Raw genomic sequence first — 23,062 nt, forward strand, 5'->3', positions numbered from 1 at the left:
TTTGGTGCGAGTATTTCAAGAGAATTTATTTAGTTGTTTCAAGGGGATATTCCACTATTTCTTAGTCGGGATTTGTTTCCCTTGGTATTCTGCCTGGATCTTATTATACATCTTATTGTTACTGTACACTATCTGGGCCCAGTGCATTTGTGTCCACTCCAGCTGGTCTGAGACCTGGTGGGAAGAGAGGCCTGACATCCTGGTACACGGCTGCCATCATAGGGACAAGCAATGGTGCTAGGCTTCTTTCTGTAATCCTGCTGTGTGGCTGTTGCTCAAGTGCTTGGAATTTGCTTGAAACTCAATATCTTTAAAAAGTCTGGGGGATATGATTCAATAGTTCTCATGAGTTAGTTGCAATTATTGCAGCAAATTATACAAAACTCCATTCTTCATTATTTCATATTTAGGTCAATAAATGCTCGGACAGTTGCAGAGGGTAATTTGTAAATCTGTTGTTCACCGTAGTCGCAGAGGGGAAGTGAAAGTGTTACTACCTGCACAGAATTTTCATGCTGGTTTTACACTTGGGATGATTTGATGCAGTTGCTTTGCTTGTATTAAGTCAGCCTCTGCAGCTTTTCCTTGACAAGTCAGTTACATTGACAGCAGTCCTGCATGGGGGCCAGCTAGCTAAGCTGGTTATGTTTCAAGGACGGGGACTAGACTTAACCAGTGGTGAGCAGCAAGGGTTTCAGGACTTTGGCATAAATATAAGAGGATTCCCCCTGAAGCAGTGGGCTCGCTTAGCACCATCCAAATGTGTTGCAGAGGTCTTGGTGGGATGTCATCCATCTGTGACTGCTGTATTTGATCGTGACCCCAAAATTGTCACACTGCATTTTGGCACAACCATTTTCTCCTTAAGTGCTCTGTTGCTTGGAGTGTTTCATGATGTTCCTTCTAAAACTGTATCAGCTTCCTTCTCACTATTTACTTCCGGTCTTGGAGAAGGAATCTATTTCCTGTCCTGGCACGAGGAAATGCAGACAGTGATGAAGAGTACTCTAGATGAACAGAGCAAAACATAATTGCTAGTTTAGTGTAAGGCTAGTAAAAGGTTGGAAACTCACAGCTTCAATCCAACTGGACTGTACAGCAGCAGTGCAGAGGGTGGAGAGGTGGCAGTGCAAACTTGCTTGAGCAACCAGTGTTGCAACTTAGAACTGGAAGAGCAGCCATTTATGAATAAGGGGGTAATTCATTCATTTTGGGTATCCCTGCCAAGGCTATCAAAGATGTTACTGGTTCAGTAGGGTGGATGATACCTCTCCATAAGGAACAAGGCTTGAGGTCAGATTTTTTTGTCAGGGTGTTTAGGTATCCAAAGAATGCCCAAAGACACCATACTCATGGATTTCAGCCTTTGAAAGTCTAGTCCTGAAGTCTCCAATTTATTTCCCTTTGCTCTCTAACTAATCAAGGAAAAATACCTCTGTTCTGTTTTTAGGCTGGATTTGAACATTTTACCCTGGAGATGAAAATCTCCATATAGAATTACCAATTGTGTATACAGTTGGTAACGGTATTACAAATATCCTGTAAGCCCAGGGGCTTCAGACCTATTCCCCCCAACACTATGATAAAATTGGCTTGCTCTCCCTCCTTGATTCATTCAGTAATGCAGCAACTTGGCATTTTTTGTTTTTTGTTTGTTTCTGCCATCACATTTGTTTTGAAGGGTAAGTGAAGTTTACGCCCAGAGAAAAGTGGGTTAGAGATGATGATAGGTACTGATGAGATGGGAAATAAAACATCAAGCAGCTTAGCTTTTGTAAAAGCTGCCTCATAGCACCTGAGCATAGCAGAATCTCTCCATAGGAAGGGATGCTGGGTCAGAAATGGAGTCTGACTTCCTGATTTGAGTTTAGTCTTCCAAAAGCCTAAATCCTTGTGTTTGGAAAATAGCTGTCTATTCTCTATAGGTCTGGTTCAGGTTTGATACAGGGCTGTTTCAACTGTTCACATCACCTAGGGCAGGTCACCCCAAGGTCTAAAGCTTCACTATATCTCCTATAGGAAGTATGTGGAAACATGGAAACCTTCTAGAAGAGAACAGTGACTTTATTCTCTGAACTCTTGAGTACACGACATCAAGGTTAAGAAGCATGCTTTACACGCAGAGAAAGTAAAAGGAGTAACAATGCAGCGAAAATGACTGAAGCTGATCAGAACAGCTCCACAGCTAATTAAGCAGAACGCAAGCTGCCAGTTTTGTCAAGAAATACTGGCCAGCACTGGCACAAATACAGTATTTTGTAGCACTCCCTGTCTGGCTTTATAAAAATGTGCTCATCATTTTAGCATTCTTAACAGCAGTGAGATGCTTGTCTCTGCTGCTCTTTTTCTAAGGGATAAGAATAAGGGACTGAGAACTTTATTTTTTCCCCTTGGATGAACCTTCTCTAGAGAATTCTGACACATTGTGGATGCCTGGTTCCTGCTGAACTAAGTGGCACATTTTGCTTCCCAACTGCATTTGAGATTTAAGCAGGTGAGTATTAAGAAAAGAGCCTGTCAATATTTAGCTCTTGAGGTTCTGGGCTTCTACAGAGACAAATTGATTTAATCTGGTTTTCCCGACTTGTTCAGGAAATGCTTCAATATACTCTCAAGCACTGTTAACTCAAAGACTGCCCAGAAGATTCTGATTGATCTTCCCTGGAAAGGGTGGGTGAATGTAGATGAGAGAAACAGTAGAGATAACATTTACCTGTTAAACTCTGTGCCTCTTTCCTTTTTGGTTTGGATTTAACTTGTTTGAACAAGTTTTGTGTTGAATGAGACCAGATTTGTATGAAGTAAATTCAGGGAACACATGAAACCAGTTGTTATGTACCCAGCTGTGGCCTACCCCTGGAGCCCTAAGCTCTTCTCCTCACTGTCCTATTGACTGTTGTTTATTTCAAGGAACAAACTGAAGTTTGCTCTGGGACAGCCCCTTGACCTCTGCTCAACCTGCTCTTATACCAGACTCCACAGTTGTGCCAATGGGAGGGTGAGACCTTACTTTGAATCATGTCAAATGTTATGCTTTTTTCTTCTTCCCCCACCACTGCCCTCCCCACATGCATCCTCTGCTAATGGTGCACACCTGGACCATTACTTACTTGAAGATCACACTTTACCTTGGGCAATCGGTGAGTGGGAAAACAGCAGAAGGACTTAGAAGAAACAAATGTACAAGAAAAAGTGAAACAGTTTGCAGCCTGAGCACAGAAGAGAAACTGATTAAGTTTCTCACCCTCTTTCCTAACTACTACATGAGCCTTCAGAGCATTTTGTACCTTCAAGCTCCTCCATTTCTGCTGTACTATTCATTTTCCAGGGAGTTGTTAGAATCCTCCAAAAACTTCCGTTTTTCTGAGGTGTCTGGAAGTCTCTGAGGTAATTGCCCATCATCTTAAAATATATTTGTTGTCTCCTTACAGGCAGATCCAGTCTTTTGGGTGCCCATCTCAACCGTTACCCTTTCTGCCTTGTCGGAAGTGGCCATTGCTCTTGGTCTTGCAAAGCAATTGGCCATTGATACATAATAGTTTTTCTTTCCCTCTGTTCATTAGGCCTGCATACAAGAGTTCTTTTGACGTGTAAATAACTATTAACCAGGAATCTGGCTATAACCTTTTGATTAAGTTATGACACAAAACTGCAAAGATACATATGTCTTAACATAGCGATAAGTGATACAAGTGAATTCAGTCGATTTTGCTTCTGGCAGGGATCAAAGGATAGTTAGCAGGGTGGGATAGTTCAGTTTAAGCTGCTGTAAGTAAAGTACCTCTGCATGAGACATTCTGAACCCCAAAATTATTACTGCTTTTGGGGTGGGTTTGTGACACCAGACATCTGAATCTGAAATAGTATAGTAACTTTTTATTGCTAAAACAGAACTTTCTTATGGATTTCAGTACAGTAGAAGAAGAGTGTGTTTAAAGCTTGTTCCAGATTTAAGAATATGGTGGAGCTGCCTTTTCAGACTGGGTTGTGGTTATGTAATCTAATATGTAGTGTTTAAGTGCTATTTTTTTTTTTGTCCTGAAAGTCATCCATTAATTTGACTGAAATGTTTTTCAGAGAAGCCAGCATTTTAGGCAGTGAATTATTTGGTGTGGTAGTAATTCTGGTTTAGTTGCTGATGATAGCATTGACTTTTTTAGGCCAAATTCATCAGTGGTGACATGAGGTACAATTCCACTGACTGCTGCCACTGTAGTTTGGAGGTAGTTGATAGGGTAAGTTTTTGATCCAAAAGAACAGCTGTTAGCTAGTGTGCTGGCATCTAGTCTCATGTGCACACTGCTGCTTGTTCTCTTAAAGGTACATTCCTGTTTCATTGTGTCAGTAAGTGTCTCAGAAAAACATAGCTCATGGTATTTCTCTTCTGGCCCATGGGCATCCAGGGGGCACAGGACCCCAGAATTTCCTGTAGTGCTCCTAGTAGTACTTTGCTGAGTTCATTTTTAATCTTTCCTCCTTGTTGATTCCACTGTGACTAGGATAACAGGAGGGCTGATGACCTCCAAACTGTCAGAAAAAGTAGTCCAGTTTTTGGGATTTTTTTCAGGGAGAAAGGTCACACTGTACGTAGCCTCAGGGGATGGAATGAGAGGGTCTCAAGCTTTTATGCAGTTCGGTCTTGACTACTTGGCACAAGGCCGAAGGATTTGCTGTGGGCAGCAGAGGAACTGGAATAGCTGGAGAGCTAGCATGGAGTAGAGATGGGACTCGGTGAATGTTAAATGATTTTAAAACAAGTGTTTATCTGGAATTTTGCTCCCTATTCTATTGATCCTACTTTTGCCATCTAGCTGTGTGTAAGTGAAAGCAAGTGGTGACTATTGAGAAATAAATCAGTTTAACTCCTTAGCAGAAAGCAAGAGGCTTGTATCTCTCTTTTACCAGATCTCTTTATTTCAGAAGGGACAGGTTCAGATGGCCAGTGTTCTGGTGTGACATTCGTGATGCTGGTTCTGTTATCTGCCTTTGGACCTTGCAAATGGGGTTGAGGGTTCTTGTCTTTATGAGTTTAGTTTAGTTGTATAAGGGGAGTTGTATATATTTTGACAATTTTTTGAAAACTCTTTTCCCTTTTTACGTATAAGCCTTTCACTATTCAATCATGCAGATGCTACATATGTCACCAGCGACTGGTTGCAGACCTCCTTTCAGTGGTGGAATGCCCACTTTGGGAAGGATAGGTGTCATCTTGGGTGGGATGGGGGTTGGGGAAGCTTCAGAAGGCATTGCACCTAGAAACTGTTCTTTATGTATGTATGTATACAAGTACTTACTTGAGGCACTGGCTAATAGCAGTTATTTCAGTTAAGTGTGTGGCCTCTTCCAGTTGCTCACAGTTACTTGAACAAAATCTTTCTGGGCTGCAGCATTCTGCAACTTCTATGCTTAATGTTATCTATTGCAGGGATGGCACTCTGTCTTCAGTTTTGTTAAACTAGCTCAGTTGCTCAATTAAGTACACCTGGAGAAAAACATATAATTTAGTAAGGGTTTATCAGAAATGTTCTTTCATAAATGACCAAAGTTTAGAAACTTCAAACTGGTCTGGTTTGACTGCACTGATCTGTTAAAAAAAGTAACCAAACTCAGTCTAGCTTTTCAGCATTTTTAAAGTTGCCATGTGTTTAAAATCTGACACTAGCTTGAAGTAAAAGAAAACATGTCAGTGTTCAGTTTTTGAATGGACTTTTAAGGCTGGACTGAAGATAAGACTCATTTGTTGCTTCCAAAAGTCAAAAAGTTTCCAAGTGTATAAAATGTATATGCTAGTACTTCTGTGCATTTTCTAATGGAAACCTGGAGAGAGCAACCCAAAACACATGAACAGTTTGAACAATCGAATATTTTGGCTAACCCAAAGCTATTTCCAAGTGTTCAGTATTTTTCACAGACTAAATAACTCCTAAATTTGATTCTGGCTTATAAATCATGTTTTAAAAAGTTCACTTTCAAGGTCTGTGCACACCTGAAGATAAATGAAATGCCCTTTTCTTGTAAATTAGATTTTTGTACCTTAAAACATTCTGTGGTAGCTCTCAGTAGGAAAAAATCATGCACAGATAGTAGCTGTGATTTATCCAGTAAGCAAGAGTATTTAATCCCTGACTAATCTGCACATCTGGGATTTGTGTGTCTACCAGGTATTGCCTCTCAACAGCCATGTCAGATATATTCTACATAAAATGTTGTGATGCTTATTCCACTTTGCATCTGTCTTGTGCATCTTTTAAGCTATTTTCCTGTGGTTTAACAGTGATGTGGACCCCCAGAACTTAAAGTATTCTTTGATTATATCTGATGCTTATCCTTCATTATGTCATAAATCTATTTTGAAAAACAAACTGTAAATGCTGATTCTTTTGTAAATATAGATTCTATTCCTGATCCCTTTTTTGCATAGGTTTCTTGCACCCCTTTGAAATGGATTTTTTTTCTATGAGAAGAAATCAGTATAAATCGGGTTACCCTGGTTTGTGGTCTTGTAATAATACTAATACTGAGGTCTGTATGGTATTAATTATCTCTAGTAAGGTCTGTATGGAGAATAACAGGTGAATTACCTGAACTCTAAATCTAATTTTATGATATTATGCATTCTCACTGATCGGCACTTTTTTGAAGTTGTCCTATGGGTAAATTGATACACTAATAATTTTAAATTAAGTTCTGACTAGATGGCTAGATCTTCCACTTGTATGTTGATGGCTTAGTTTCTCTAAGGCTATATTTTCATTGCCAAGAAGAAAGTAACTAAATGTGGGTTAACTATAATACTATAAAATCATAGTGAAGGCAAAGGACCCAGATGTTTTGGGGGGTGGGGAGGTGAGCAGCAGTGGGAGGGAGATGAAGATAGCTGTGCAAGGTCAAAAACATACCCCTGCTTGTAGTTTGCCTTGCCCTACTTGCAGGGTTGTAAAACCAAATTGCTTTTTTTTTTTCTTTTCATGAGCATTTTACAGCAGGAAGGCTAACTGCTTCAGTTATCCTGGTATTAAACAAAAAAACCCCCTCAGACAGTTTTTTTGTCAAAAGTAAGCTTAAAGCTTAAATCAGGCTTTTTTTCTGCTTTGCGCTTTCTTCTGAATGAGCTTGACTAAACTTCAGTAGAAAAGATATTCAGTACCTCTTTCTTGCTCCAAAGCTTTCTGTACTCCATATAAAACACTATATGCGAACTCTGCTGTATAGCTTCTTCCAGGAATTACTCTCAATCCACTTTGTAGCTAGCTGGTTCAGTGCCAAGCTGGGCTTCAGGAGCCCCTTTTTAGGTGGATAGCCTTAGAGGAAATTTTGCTGAGACAAGTCTAGATTAGGTTATATGAAACTAATTTAGTGGATGGCAGGGTAGAAATGCATCTTATAGACCAACTGAATCAGAGATGCATAAGCTTTAATGAGCAAGAACCCACTTTTATCAGATGCTGAGAGAGGTCATGCAGAGAGCAGGCTGTCAAATAGAGTGATTTGAATATAAGACAGGGAAGGGAGGGATGAAAGAAGACTTCCTTGTCTCTTTTAAGTAGGTGTTGCTTAACTAGTTGAGTGATCTTGGTCACTTGGTTAAGTCACTTCACATCTTTGCTCGACCTTCCCCCTCCCCTCTATGAAGTGAGGCTAAACAGTTATATTGAGGCTGGCTTGCAATTATAAAGTTTTTTGTGCTTCTTAGTGGAAGTTAGTATAGAATTGTAGATCAGCAGTGGAGTGAAATCAGTTGGAAGAAGGTAGGAGTTAGTGTTTTAGCATTCAGCTGGATTTCCCAAGTTCAGGCTGGTTTTATGCAGAGTCCATTTGAGATTTGGGTTGGAACTCCCTAGTCCCCTCCCCTCTACCCCCTTTATAAGTATAAAGTTCTAATATTCCAGTGTGCCAGTTCATGGCCTTGGTGACTGGATTCCTTTGTCTCCAAAATGGTTACAGCAGAGCTATGGCAGCATAAGCTTCATCACAAGCCTTCCAGTTAGTGTTCTTCCTTCTTATCACCTCTCGGGCAATAGAGTTCATTCTTTGTGCCTGTTCATTTCTTGGCTCCTCTGCTGCAACTGCCTTAAGGGAGTCTATTAGCTCCAATTACTTTGTAGTGTTCTGTGATTGTGTTTACTTGTCCATTGTGAACTGGATTGAGATCAGCAGCTTGTTTTACCAAGGCCAGTTACAGCATTCTTAGCAACTGACTGCTTTTGACAGGAGTCATTTTAGGTCAGATCTGCCCCTCCTCATATCTAACGTTTCAGACCTTGTGCTCCTCCAAACATGCATAGATCTAACCTTTCTTTAAATACGTGTGATAATGCCATAATAGTGTTAGCAGTTCATCTGTTTCCAGAAAAAAAAGGTTTCTTGCTGTCAGCTAACTTCTGAGTTCTTCTAAATTTCAGCTTATTTTCTTGGCTTTGAGTTTCCAGGGGCCAAATAATATCTCCTCCTGTTATTTCAGGCAGTAACATCTGGTTTTGGAGCAATATTCTCCTCCCCCACATCTCAAAGCATTTTCTTCTTCTCTTACTCCTTATAGGTCATGCTTTTAAGGCACTAAATATTGCTTTTTCAGTAGGAAAATTTTAGTTCAGATCTACATGTCAGATGTCTCACGAGTATAGAATACAGTGACACTTGTGCTCTGTAAGAGAGCTGTTTCTGTACCTAAACTATGAGAAAGCAGTGCTTCCAGTTGCAACTGTAGTATCAAGCTGGCAGTCAGTGGCCTACAGTGTAACATCACCCCTAACCTATGTTTGTGTAAGTAAGGTCTGCTTTTAAAACATTTAGCACACATGAACAGAGGAGTCTATTACTAAGTATACTATACAGAAACGGGCATGATCACTGCATAGATGCCACAAGTAGCTTACAGTTGAAGGCCTTGAACCTACAGGTTGATTTCGTAGAAATGTATTTTTACTTTGCACAGAGGCCTATTGCTATACTTATCAGCATGATCATGGCCTAAACGAGCAAAACTTTACTGAGGTACTGAAGGAGTAGTTTGGGTCATGATTTGTTTTATTAGTCTTCTGTCCTTTATGTGAAAGGGTGGAGAAGCATTCATTGGTTTCATAGAAGAGGTATATGTTAAAGAGATTTGGAAGAAGAAAAGGGAAGTCCTGTATTTTCATTTACCTGCAATTTGTTTTACTGCAACTTCTCATGTTCCCTTTATTCTGCACGTGAGTTTTTAGAATGATGTTTTGGATTTAAAAATGTTCTTGTTTAGGAAAAACGAGTGAAGCTATGGTTTCTCTTGGGTTTTGATCACTTGGTCTGAAACTAACCTTGCCTTGGATTTAGTGCCCATGAGAAGTACTTTGCACGTTCTCTCAGAAATTTATTTTCCAAGTTGTGCTTTCCAAATGTGAAAGCGAACATTTATTAACAAGCATGATACATTTGTGCAAGGCTTGAGATGGAAAACAAAAATTGCTGTAGTTAGTAATTCTTTAAAAAAAAAAAATAGTAGTTTTTCACAGAGGAGGCAATGAAGTGGAGGGAGAACAGACTTCAAGGGGTAGAGGAAAACGTTGTGTGTAAATAGACAATGAAATTAGAGCTTTCAGGTTTCGGAGAACATTGAGATGCTGCATTTCAAATGCAAGGCATGCTTCCTAAGCCCACCTCCCATAATTGCTAACTCTCTAGTTTGTTTTGGGTAGTGATAGGAGGAAGATAGATTCTTGTGCTTAATGGGACTTAAGTTTCATGGCTGCTTTGTCTTGCACAGGTAATTGAGTTGTGCAGGTGTGTTTCTACAACTAGAGCTGAACAAATATTACAGGTCAAGATGAGACTTTGGGTAAAGACAGAGCTCTATCAGAGGTATAATTGGCCAGTTCTGTGCCCTTAGCCATGCCAGTACATGGTGCAGGGGCAATGGCCAGAGGCTCACTTCTCTATGGTAAGCCGTCACCTCCTTTTCTTGCTGCTGGAAATCCACTTAAATGGCTGCTTGGCAGTGCATGTTGGTAACAAAAAAGGATGAATGTTTCTTTTCCTATGGCCACTGCTTTTGCACTGTACACTTGCCACTGCTCAGGGTGCAGAACTGGACAGTTATGCTTTGTCTTCCCACTGAGTCTCATCTTGACTAGTCAGATCAATTCCAGTTGTATTTTTATTTTCTACTCTATATTGCTCTACCCTTCTATGTATGATAGGAGCTGCAGGTATCATCACTAACAATTTCCTGGAGAGTGTAACTCAGTAATGAAGGTGCAGAATATTAAGCACAGTTACCAGTCCTATTTGTATCTCTTGTGACCTCACAGCACTTGATGGCTCTCCAGAGAAATTCATGTTTATTCCAATCTCCTTCAATATGCCTTTTATCCACAAGTTAATTTATTCCATCAAAAAACATTATATTCGAGTTTAGTTTGAATGCAGTCTCCTTCAGACATTTCTGTTGTTTGGAACTTGTTCTAGTCTAGGCTAGGGGTTGTTAACCTTTTGCCCCAGTGGGCCAGAGCTTGCCACCTGGCCCCTGGCTATGGGCCTTAAATCTTCCTTCCTTATAGCCCATGGACTGGATCAGGGAGCTTGTGGTTTACCCTGGCTGCAGATATTTGACTGCTCTGCAGGGAGGGCTGCAGAGGAAGGTGCTGAAGAGGGAGACAGCTGGTTTGGTGCAGTTGTATATTGCCTAATTCTTGGGTATGGTTGGACCTCTTTGCAGTCCAGATCTGGTCCATTGTCTGTAGATCACTGACCCCGATAGCCTTTTCTAAAATATCCTATCTGGTACAACTATACATATACATTTTTCGTGCAAGCTCTTCTAGTGTAAACGCAACTTTTGCTGGGAAAAAGGTGCTTTGTCAATAGAGGTGCACCGATATATTGGTCTGATATCAGATGGGCACTGATGTAAAGAAAATTGAGTGCATCGGAAATCGGCTTTATGTGGCTCATAATTTGGCCAATAAAATGCCTGTGCATGCTTGCAGCCTGGAGAGCTGAGTGTAGCTGGTAAGTCCAATTGTGGAATGGGAAGGGGGAGAGGAGTATGTGTGGGGGGTGGGGGGCAGGTAAGGCTCCCATAGTAAAGGGGGGACTGGGGCTGGGGCAAGCACTGCCCAGCCTGGGGCAGGGTGGAGTGCAGGATGGAGCCATAGCTTGTTGGGGAAGGGGAGGATGAGGCTGGAGGGAGCTTTGGAACACCAAACCAAGTGTCACCCACAAGAACAGCCCAGCCAAGACTGACGACAAACTCAAGAAATACCCAGGTAAGAGACATGCCCGGATAGTCGTGGAATTAGGGAAGCAGTCCATACACCTTCAGGAGGCCTTAAATGCCTATACACTAATGCTTGTAGAATGGGGAGCAAGCAGGAGAAACTTGCCCTTCTGCTAGCTAAGACAAACCCAGACATAGTGGGGCTCACCGAAACATGGTGGGATCCAACGCACAACTGGGCGGTGAACATCAAAGGCTATAGGCTGTACAGGAGGGATAGAACAGGGAGGACAGGTGGGGTATGGCTCTGTCAAAGAACAATTCTCGTCTTCAGTGAGCAGGCCCCAGGGGAGGCACACCCAGGCCTAGGGTCAGTGCGGATCTAGTCGGGGAACTTCTGGAGGGACTGGACATATTTAAATCAGCTGGCCCTGACTATCTCCACCCCAGAGTGCTGCGGGAATTAGCAGTGTTCATCGCAGGACTCCTGGCATGGCTTGACGAGCACTCGTGGTGCTCTGGTGTGATGCCAGAGGACTGGAAGAGGGGCAATGTAGTTCCCATTTTGAAAAAAAGGGGGGAAGGAGGACCCAGGAAACTATAGGCCAGTTAGTCTTACCTCGATCCTGGGTAAGCCTTTTGAGAGAATTATCCTGGCGCATGTCCATGAGGGGCCAGTAGGAGAGGTTATGCTTAGGGGCAACCAACGTAGGTTCATTAGAGGCAGGTCCTGTCAGACCAACCTGGTGGCCTTCTATGACCAGGTCACAAAATCCTTAGAGACGGGTAACAGTGGACGTAGTCTTTCTGGACTTTAGGAAGGCGTTCGACACTGTCTCTCACCCCATTCTCATTTAAAAAAAAACTAGGGGACTGTGACATCTACACCTACACAGTCAAATGGGTTGGTAACTGGCTGGAGGGCTGCACCCAGAGAGTGGTAGTGGACGGGTCGTTTTTGACTTGGAGGGATGTGGGCAATGGGTCCCCCACGACTCGTTCCTCGGGCCTGCACTGTTCAACATCTTCATCAGTGACTTGGATGAGGGAGTGAAAAGCACCTTGTTCAAATTTGCAGATGACACTAAGATGTGGGGAAAAGTGGGCATGCTTGAAGGGAGGGACAGGCTGCAATTGGATCTGGACAGGCTACAGGGGTGGGTGGTTGAAAATAAGATGGGATTCAACACTGACAAGTACAGGGTACTGCACCTAGGGAGAGAGAACCAGCAGCATACCTACAGGCTGGGGAACTCCCTTCTCATCAGCACAGAACCAGAAAAGGATCTTGGGAGTCGTTCTAGACTCCAAGATGAACATGGGCCACCAATGTGGGGACACAGTTGGGAAGACTAATCGCACCTTGTCATGCATCCACAGATGCATCACGAGCAGGTCCAAGGAGGTGATCCTCCCTCTCCATCTGACCTTGGTCAGGCTGCAGCTGGAGTATTGCATCCAGTTCTGGGTGCCGCACTTCAGGAGGGATGTGGACAACATGGAGAGGGTCCAAAGGAGGGCCACTTGCATGATCAGGGGGCAGCAGGGCAGGCCCTACGAGGAGAGACTACGAGACGTGAACCTGTTCAGCCTCCACACAAGAAGGCTGAGAGGGGATCTGGTGGCCATCTATAAACTGGCCAAGGGAGACCTGCAGGCAGTGGGAGAGTTCCTGTTCCCCCATGCACTGTTGGTAGTAACAAGGAATAATGGCCATAAATTGATGGAGAGTAGATTCAGGCTAGACATCAGGAGGCGCTACTTCACAGTCAGGGCGGCTAGGATCTGGAACCATCTTCCATGGGAAGTGGTGCTTGCTTCTACCTTGGGGGTCTTTAAAAGGTGGCTAGACAGACACCTTGCCAGGGTTGTTTGATCCCAGCATTCTTTCCTGCCTGTGGCAGGGGGGTCAGACTTGATGATCTGCTCAGGTCCCTTCTAACCCTACCAGCTATGAAACTTGTCTGGGAGCTTTGGCTCATGCTGCTGCACACACCTTGGGAAGGTGCGCCAGGGGGGCTGCAGCTGCAGGCTGGGGCCGGGGTGGCACTGGGCTGTTCCTGGTGGTGGTGCTGGGAGTGGGGGCTATGGTGAAACTTGGGGTGGCTGCAGCAGCCGATTCCGAGTCTAGCCCGGCTCAACCCCTGCCAGGAAGAGCCCTGTGTCGCCCTGACCCCAGCCTGCAGCTGCAGCCTGCCCTACCCCATGCACATTTGGGGGCACATTTGCCCCCCCCAGCTTTCTGGGTTTCACACAGCAACAGGTGCTACCCCAGCCAGTGCCCCACTTCCTCCCTCACCACAGGTGACTTTGATCTGACCCCCGCTTCCCCCCCCAGCTCTTTCCCTCCCCACTCCCCTTCCACTACAGTGGACTGCATACAGCTGTATCACAAATCAGATCGGTATCGGTCAATATGCCTTCTTAAAAATCTGTTGTCGGTATCAGCCCCCAAAATCTCTATTGATGCACCTCTATTTGTCAGTAGTTTTCATAGTTTCCTAGTTACTAGGGTCGGAAGGGACCTGAGCAGATCGTCTAGTCCGACCCCCTGCCATGGCAGGAAAGAATGCTGGGGTCAAATGACCCCAGCAAGATGTTCATCTAACCGCCTCTTAAACACCCCCAGGGTAGGGGCCAGCACCACTTCTCTTGGAAGCTGGTTCCAGACCCTAGCCGCCCTGACTGTGAAGTAGCGCCTCCTGATATCTAACCTAAACCTACCCTCTGCCAGCTTGTGACCGTTATTCCTGGTCACTCCTGGCAGTGCTCGGGGGAACAGTGACTCCCCCAGTGCCTGCTGATTTCCACGCCCCCCCCCCCGACAAGTTTATAACGGGCCACAAGATCCCCCCTCAGCCTCCTCTTTTGGAGGCTGAACAGGTTCAGGTCCCGTAGCCTCTCCTCATAGGGCCTGCCCTGTTGTCCCCTGGTCATACGAGTGGCTTATACTGCTTCTCCAAAAGGGAAGCAAGCCAAGTGCCAGAAACACTTTATTCTGGTATAAACAGTGTTTGTACTAGATGTGTTGCTGGTATAAAAAGAACACATCCCTAATTCACATTTCTATTACGGCAAAGTCTAGTGTACCTGGGTTTTTATTTACTGATGCTTTAATCTGCAAGTCAATTCTTTTGTGGATTATGTTCTCTGACTCCCTTTTCAAGACTCAAAACCATATCTTTCTTTAGTCTTCAGGTACTTTGTTTCCCAAGACATAGCAGCAGTTGGTGTGGGTGGGGTCTGCCTTACAAACGTGGCCATATTTGTCCCTGAGATAATGTTTGTCTTGCTTTTATGTCAGTTTTTCATCAAAATACTGATTCTTTTCTTCATGTCTTAATCTTTACCTGGACCATGCTGCCTGTCTTGCTACAATTGTTTTTATTGCTTCTGGAGGAATATTTCAGTAGCTCAGTTACAAGTTATTGTTTTTCTTTACCTTGTTTGCAGGGTTCTTATTTTCTTTGTTCTTCTCAGACACATTTTAAAATGTTTTTCTTTCCGCTTCTCTAATTCATGGGTAAATTTTTTGGCTTTTTTTCCCCTCTCTGTTTTCCTGATGTTTCCATTTATACAAATGTGAATTACATCTTGACTGCAGATCATTTTACTCTTATTTTTAATACTTGTAGATTTTTTGCAGTGGGTGTTTATTTAAGAAATAGGACTTTCATCCCTAGTCTTCAGCCTTCCTCTAATCCTTCTTCAGACATGTTTCTTCATTTCCTAACATGTTTTTCCTTGGAGATTATGTATGACTTCAGAAGTTAGATGGCCAAAACTTCCTATATCAATAAATATGTTGTTTTCCACACTTTTTTTTAAATCACTTCCTCCTCATCTCAGAAGTGTTCTCTCTGCATTCAGAATAGAGACGTTTCCTCCACAAAATGTAATTTTAAAAAGTTGGCTTTACTTGATGCTTTAGCCAGTCCGACAGGTTTCCTTAGGAACAAAAGGGGGTTTTTTGGTTTCATTTTTTTGGTGGTTTTTTTTGTAAGTTCTTGATTTTTTTTTTTTACTTTTCATTTCCTTAACAGCATCTCGATTTCTTTTTTTCCTGATTAGGTCTTTAAAAGACTGATTGTAAAATATACTTAGCTTTCTGTTTATGCAAAACGCCTAACCAGTGTTGGGTTCTTATCATCATCATCCTTGATCTCCAAGGTTTGTCTTTCCTATCCCTTCTCTATAATGTTTATTCACCTCCACATTCTATTGCTCTGATTCATTCCAAATTGCTATTATCTCACTTTCTCAAGTGCAATTCCAGTATTCCTGCGTTACTGCCTGCCTCCCTGATACTTGGATGATGTACCAGAGGCAGCATCATCCTGCTGGAATCTTTGGGGCTTGTGTGGCATGTTTTATCCAACTGTTGTTAATATTTTTTGCACTGACAGTAGAAACTGCTCTAGATTTTCAGGAGCTCTCATCCTACACATTATTGTGCTCATACTCATTAATAGTCATTCCACATGTTTTCACCTGTTAACTTGCTGCCAGATACCAGTGAAGGGTGAGTGAGGAATGTGGGAATTCTTGGGACCAAGAGATTGGTGCTTTACTAAGTGTGATGTATTTAGTTGTCAAAGGATGACAGTTATCGATAGGGAAGGTTTTATTTGCAGTAACAAGCTGTTGCACATGCTAGCTCTCTTATGACTCAGACCATTTCTTCAAGGCTCAAAGCAACATCTGATTTGGATTGAGAAGTTTTGATATCCCACCTCCAAGAGCATAAGCCTGCCCTGTTGCTGAAGAGATATCCAAGTCTGAAAACCTTTGTCATTTGAATTTTTTTTTTTTTTAAAGGGGAAAAAAAGGGGGAAACAGTTTAAATCATTCTGTGTAGCTAAGCTTTTTGCGAGTCCCAAAGGTGGGATCTGCTTGATTGGCTTAAGGATGGTGATTGTTATTTTAGAGCTTTGAAGGCTGCGAAGTCAGTCTGGGGTTGACGGTCTCATTCCCCTTTCAGGTAGGGAGACTAGTTGCATTACATAAGCCACCATAATAACTGGTATTTACTGACACCTTCAGCTTATTTTGAGGACATGGTGACTGAATTACTTTCTCCTACTAACAGAATGCTTGTGCTCTGGCTGTTTAACTGTAAGATTCAGTCTTTGAATGCTATCTATCCAACTTCTATTGCCAGCACTAAATCCATATACAGAGGGATGTGACAGATTTGCAATCTAATAATTATTTGGATATACTTATTAAAAGTTTCAGGTATTTCACCCATCTGTGAAGCGCATGTCAGTTTTTTGCATTTTAAAATCACATTTTAATTTTTTATTGCTTTCTTTTCCTTTTGTAGTGTGTGGTGAAAATCCTTAGTTTAATAGGGTAAACTGAATGTATACAACGCATACTGTTGAAAAGCACAATCTTTTTATTCAGTTATAATTATTTCAGGTATCAATTTATTGCTGAACCTTTACTTATGGTGGTTAAAAATAAGTTGTTTTTAAATTGAATGAGGTTCCACTAATAAAATTACCCTGTGGTTCTGATGACTAATCCAGTTGCAGAAAGTGTAAAACTCCTAACAGAGAATGGGTGACATAGGGTAAGTCTCTTTCCAACCTGTTATATGCAGCTACATCCCCCTGTTATCAAAACTTAAATTTACAGTCTTATCTTTCCCATTTTTGTTTGGGATCATTGCAAACTGGGGCCCTGTTTTAACTGCAGATTGAAAGAAATGCAGAAGCATATCTTTCCAGTTATGGTTGGGGGAGGGGAGGGAAATCCCTTTGTCAGCAAAGGACTGGCTCCATTAATTGGCTCTAGTTGAGGGAAGGAAGGTAATATTGCTTAGTTTGTCTAATTTTGTTGTACGATAATCAAATGTCAGCAATGCAGATGTTTGAAAATTTGTATGTGTTCTTTCCATGTTTGTCTGTGTAATCCCTCTGTTTGACAGGCCTGTTGGTATTGGGCAAAATCTTAGCTGCTTTACTGCGTATAATTTGCAAGGCCCTATCCCACCCTGTCTCTTCGCAGGCTGTTCTGACTGGAGGGCTGTTTCTAGGCAGAGGGAGGGAGAGTGCTGTGTGACATCAGTGCTTAGGTTTTTCTTTGAAATGTTGCTGTAGAGGCTGGTGGGGAGGGAAAGTCTAGGACCAGATTGGATTACATTCTGGCTTCCAGTGGAGTTTTAGAAGCTGCTTAGGGAGACAGAGATGTAATGTGAAATATCTGAGAATGTATTATTAGGCACTTGGCAAAGAGTTTTGGAGGGCCAGGTGTGAACCAGAGCCACTGTGGTGATGAACGAGGATGTAATCTCAGTAAAGCTGGGGAATGAATCCTTGTAGACTGGGCTGTTGTGTGTTCCCTTTTCATTAGGGTTGGAGCTCCAGGAGTGCAGATTGCGCTGTGCAGCTGAGGGCAAAAGGAAAAAAATAGCTGACATTAAAATTGTAAGGATTGGATTTAATGTCTTCCCTGGCATAGTTGTTTAAAATTTACATTAAGCACCCGGACTCTCCAGTCAGGGTCAGGCCTTTCACACCAGTCATGTATCAACGTGCAGGAAAGAACTGTGCCTCCTCTGAAGAACCTGCAAAGTAAAGACAAATGACACATGGAAGGTGGCAGCGAGAAGAATAAATTATTGCATTTAACTGCTTTCAAAAGAAAATTTGTTTAGGTTACAAAGTTGAGACCTGAGTTAGGAAATGCCATAATTTCATGGATGGCCTTAACCTTTTTGTGCATGTGCATTCTGATATGTTCTTTAGCAGCCAGATCATACGTATCCTCATATGCCTTGCAGCTTAGCCATCCTTAATTGGCAGTGTTGATCAGTTCAGGGAGAGTTTTTCATTCTCAAGGAGCATTGTAAACTCTATCATAGGGATTGTTTTGACACATTCATCTAGTGCCCAGCATAGTCAGGCCCTGATCCTGTTTAGGGCCTCTGTGCAGTATTGCACTATAACGTTAAACTCAAACTAACATGTCTAGAGATCAACTATTTTTATTTGTTCAGTGGCCTAGGAGCTGGTCTTCAGATCTCAAGCACAAAAGTTGTAGAGACCTTGGCAGAAAACTGTTCTGTTCCCAGTTAGATGATCTGAGAAGATTAGAGTACGATAAGCTTAAGGGTTGGAATACAATTTGATGACTGATTTTTGTGTGCGTGGGGGTGGGGGGGGGAGGTTTAAGAAAAAGTAGTCCCATCTCCAGGAAATAGTGTCTGCTTAGTATCTCTGTATCAACAGTTAGGACCAGTCATGGGTCTGTAGAATTTTGTGTGGAATAAGCAAATCTTTCTGCTAAATTGCAATGGTAGAAAATGGGAGCTGGTTGGGTATTGCAGTTTCATAGATTTCATAGACATTAGGGCTGGAAGGGATCTCGGAAGATCGAGTCTAGCCCCCTGCGCATGGGGCAGGAAGTCAGCTGGGGTCATAGGATCCCAACAAGATAATGCATCCAAATTTCTCTTGAAGGTATTCAATGTAGGTGCTTGAACCACCTCTGATGGCAGGCTATTCCAGACCTTGGGGACTCGGACAGTAAAGGAATTCTTCCTTATATCCAGCCTGAAACGGTCTTGCAGTCGTTTATAACCGTCTTTGGAGAAGGGTTGAGTCTTTAGAGAGCTTTCTCTTTCTGAGTACCATGAAATGTTTGTGCCATGCAGACTGGCAACATCTGGAGTTTGATTTGAGCATTTTTTCAGATTTGTATTTAACTTTCCAAAATCCTTGTTAGATAGGGAGATACTATACTCTTTTTGCAGGTGGTTAAGATGAAAAGGTCACAGACCGACAAACTAGGGAGTGGACTCAGGCCTGCTGATTCCCATTCCTCTGCTTCGCCCACCAATTTGCCTTTCCTTCTTTTCTTTTAGTGCTTTTGGAGATAGGTGGAGAGAGACTTTCATTTAATGAGATTTTTTTAGAAGACAAGTGAAGCTTAGGTTATCTTGTTAGAATTTAATATGGCTATGAAAAACCCTGTATTTAATCACAAAGCAAAGGGTTTTTTTGTGGCCCCATTGGTCATTTAAATATCATTGATATATGAAGCAGTGAAATTTGTGCAGTTTAAACTAGCTTTGAGCTGAAGAGCACTTGGACTGTTTTTTGAGGGCACACCAAAATAAAAATGTACAATTTCTCACTCTTTCTTTCAATTAAAAAAAAAAAAAAGCTGTACCTACTTCGGGGTGTTATCTGTTCTATTGTAATAAGTGAAAATGTATGTATTGGTTAGCTTGAGAGAGTTTTATGTGACTCAACATTCCCAAGTAGCAGAGGTTCTGAGTCACTGAGGCCAGCTGACTACTCTTCCTAGCAAACACATTGTCATCTGCGAATGTATATCTTTCAGGGTGTGGCTACCAATAGACACTGAATTGATAGATGACCAATTCAGCAAAAGCTTTTGATACCATTTCCTGAACTATTTTCTCAACTTGATGGGAAGAAGAGGAGAATAAACCCTGTAGTTTATCTCCCCTTTCCTTTTCAGCCTCCAGTTAGTCTGACACTCCGTATAGCTAATTGCATTTAACATTTCTTGTCTTGTTAGATGGGCTGGTGATCCCATTGGTGGAGTTGTCTGCAAAGCAGGTAGCATTTCACATTCCATTTGAGGTGGTGGAGAAAGTCTACCCACCAGTGCCTGAACAGCTGCAACTTCGGATCGCCTTCTGGAGTTTCCCAGAGAATGAGGAGGATATCAGGTAATAGAGATTGCTTCCACTGCATTTGTGCTTTGAAACAGGCTCTGCTTTCTATGCAGATTAGGTGTCCATGCCTCCCCTGGCATTGTTCATATCTGTTGCTCAGGCATGTTCTTGTGTAGGTTATTCTCTGGTTTGAACCTTTTTTGCTAAAGAGGCAGAACCCAAGGGGTCTGAAATCCTAAAGAACATAAGAACTGCTATTTACTGGGTCAGACCATAGGTAGGGGGTCTATGTAAATTGTGGGAGAACTTATCCATTTTTGCAGGTTGATTGTGGCATAAAGTTCTTATTGTGTGGTTGTTTTGCAGCAGTCGCAAACCTCAGCACTGATTGGTGCAGAAGCCACACCCCCTCGGTGCTGATTGGCAGAGAGGCCCCGGGCGGGGGGAGGGAGAGCACTGCAATCTTGATTGTTAGCTGCCTTTTCATGCAGCCCCCCCCCCCCCACCCACACACACACACACACTTACTGGCGGGGAGGCCTCAGTGGGGGGGAGGAGGGATGAAGGGGAAGCCACCGTCTTGTTTGCTGCCCTTCCTGCTGCCCTGCCAGTTGGCACCTTCCCGTCCTGGCAGCAAGGACTGCTGGCTCCAGTTGGAGAGCCAACATCTTGTTTTTATTAAGCTGTTTTTTTTCTGATGTCACAGACAGTTCTGGATTTCGTGGTTTCTGTGAAATCTGCGAAACTCTAAGTAGGTCCCTAACTGTAAGTCCATCTTGTTCAGTATCCTGTGTCACACAGTGATAGAGAGTGAACTGAGTATGACCAGGTCTCTCCCCCTCCTTGTTCCTCTCTTGCTTTTAGTCTCCAGCATTTAAGGTCTGGAAGTTCCAATTCAGAGGCTGTATTCCCATGCTCAGTAGCTAATGATGCCCCTTTACTCCAAGAATTTGTTCAGTTCCTTTTTGAATCTGGATAAACCATCAGCTTCCACAACATCTCATGGCAATGACTTCCATATTTTAATGACATGTGAAAAAGTTTCCTTTTGTTAATTTTAAACTTACTACCTACTAGGTTTTTTGTTTTTGTTGTTTTTTTGGGGGGGGACCCCTAGTTCTTGTATTGTGAGAGAGTAAATAACAAATCCCTATTTCTCTTTACCGCTTAGTATTTTGTAAACCCTTATCATATTCCCTTAGAGCATCTTTTCTAAATGGAATAGGCTAAGTCTCTTTAGTCTCTCCTTATATGGAAGGTTCTCCTTGCCCCTAACCATCCTTGTGGTCCTTTGTTGTACCTTCTCTAGTTCTTTTATATCCTTTTTGAGGTGTGGAGATCAGAATTCAGCACATTGTTCAAGGTGTCAACACACTATGGATTTATAAGGGGCATGATGATACTTTCAGTGTCATTTATAATTCCTTTCTTAATAATCCCTAACGTTTTATTTGCCTTTTTGATAGCTGCTGAGAACTGAGCTGATGTTTTTAGCAAACTGTCCACAGTGACTCCCAGATCTTTCCTGTGTGGTGACAGCTAGCATAGAAGACTTGAATTTACATGGGCCTTTTAGTTGCAGCAATTCAAGGATCTGCGAGACCAAAACACACATGGAGCAAGCAGATGGCCATTTTAAATGGCATCTGTAATTTAGTTGGTCAGAGACCTTTTTGCTTTTGTTCTGATTTCTGAATTTATCAAGCTTTTATCTAAACTTCTGCAGTTGTGGGTTGCATGCACATGTGCATTCACTGTATATCCAGAACCCTCTGAAGGGAAGGCTTTTACAGCTACACTCCAACCCTGTCGATTGTCTAGGAAGACAGTGCTCATTGTATTCCTTGAGAAATAACTATCCTTTTTAATACCTGGACAAGCATGACCATTCATTATACACAGAGGAAATCCCCATTCAATAAGGGTCTCCAGCTGGGTTAAAGTCGTTGGAAAAGTTGGACTGTGGGGGAATGTAGATAGCTAGCTTGGTGTGAGAGCATAAGAACTATACCACAACCTACTTACAAGATGCAAAGATGGGAAATTTCATTAAGTATTTGGTTGCTGTTCCCTAAAATGTAGAGGGAGTCATGGTACATATTTGGAACAAGTGACTCTGGAAGCTAGGAAGGCACCTATAAAGTTAGTTTTTAGTGAAAGAATTAGGTATTTCAGAGCCCGTACGTTGACATTCCTCAAAATGCTAATGTTTATACACCCAGGCTATACATGTCATATCTGGGCTATGACTTTTTTGTGAACAAAGTAATGGTACAAGAGATGCGTAAAGGTGAAACAGTTCAGTTTTAAGTCGCACTTCTTGTAGTATCCCAAAAAAGGATAATGGTGTATAGTTGTGGAAAAAAATAAAGGTAACTTTACCACAACAAAATTGGAGACTATTATTAACTCCCAAAATATTAGAATAGCAACTATAGCTTTTCTGGCTTTCTTAACAGTAACATCACAGCTACCATGAACATAGGTTTGAAAGAGTCATAGCATTCTTACTCACCACTTTCACTCCTACTTTGCAGTTGTCAACAGACTATTCCAGAGAAATTTCTCATTCTTCTCAAGTAACTTTTTAAAGTTACAAAAATCTACTGCTTTGGGGTGAAGCCTGCATAACCATTTAATATGCTTCTTAGGGTGCAGCTCACATGATCAAAGCATCATACAAACAGTAGTTCATAAATAGTTCTTTTGACTCAGTTGGCTGTGGCTGTAGGTTTCAAATGAGGAAACAAACTTTTGACATGCTTGGAAGAATTTGGCTGGCAAAGGCCTTAAGTTTTTAAAAGCCCGTATGTTTTTGGAACCAAACACATCCAGTGATAAATAGCTGGCACGGCTCTTAAATAACATTTCATCTGGCAAAAAACAAACCCCCACATTTCTAGCAAAAGTGGAGAAAGTAGAAAGAGATCTGTGGGTAACTGGTGGCCAGATTGAAGGGTTCAGTTTCAAAATAGAACACATCTTTGTCTCAGGCAGGGAGTATAGCACTGCTTCAGCCTGTAAAGAAAAGGAGCTAGAGTTCTTCACTCTCCGGCCCTTGTATCTTTCCCACCACAATAACCATTTCAGCATTTTATCCACATCTCCATATGCTCTGTAGTTTCTCTGGGCTAAAACTATGCTTTATACACTCAAAGCAGCTAGCAGTTTTTGTTCCAGTCATACCGTATAGGTTTCTTGACTCCATGGAC

General features: G+C 42.2%; 1 protein-coding gene across 3 annotated transcripts in view; it reads left to right on the forward strand.

Annotated features, from left to right (window-relative positions):
* The window catches only part of ZSWIM8 (zinc finger SWIM-type containing 8), a 91,005-nt gene that overhangs the window by 13,412 nt on the left and 54,531 nt on the right, over positions 1 to 23,062 (forward strand). For 2 of the 3 annotated variants that reach the window (XM_090057373.1, XM_090057372.1), the window contains exon 2: positions 19,751 to 19,904. The exons of the other annotated variant lie outside the window; for it this stretch is intronic. In XM_090057373.1, coding sequence (XP_089913499.1) covers positions 19,751 to 19,904 — 154 coding nt within the window. The remainder of the gene's footprint in view (positions 1 to 19,750; positions 19,905 to 23,062) is intronic. 3 annotated transcript variants of the gene reach the window in all.

The sequence above is a fragment of the Crocodylus siamensis genome, chromosome 7, assembly GCF_052110815.1.
Source record: "Crocodylus siamensis isolate JL-2025a chromosome 7, ASM5211081v1, whole genome shotgun sequence".
In the NCBI taxonomy this organism is placed as follows: domain Eukaryota; kingdom Metazoa; phylum Chordata; order Crocodylia; family Crocodylidae; genus Crocodylus; species Crocodylus siamensis.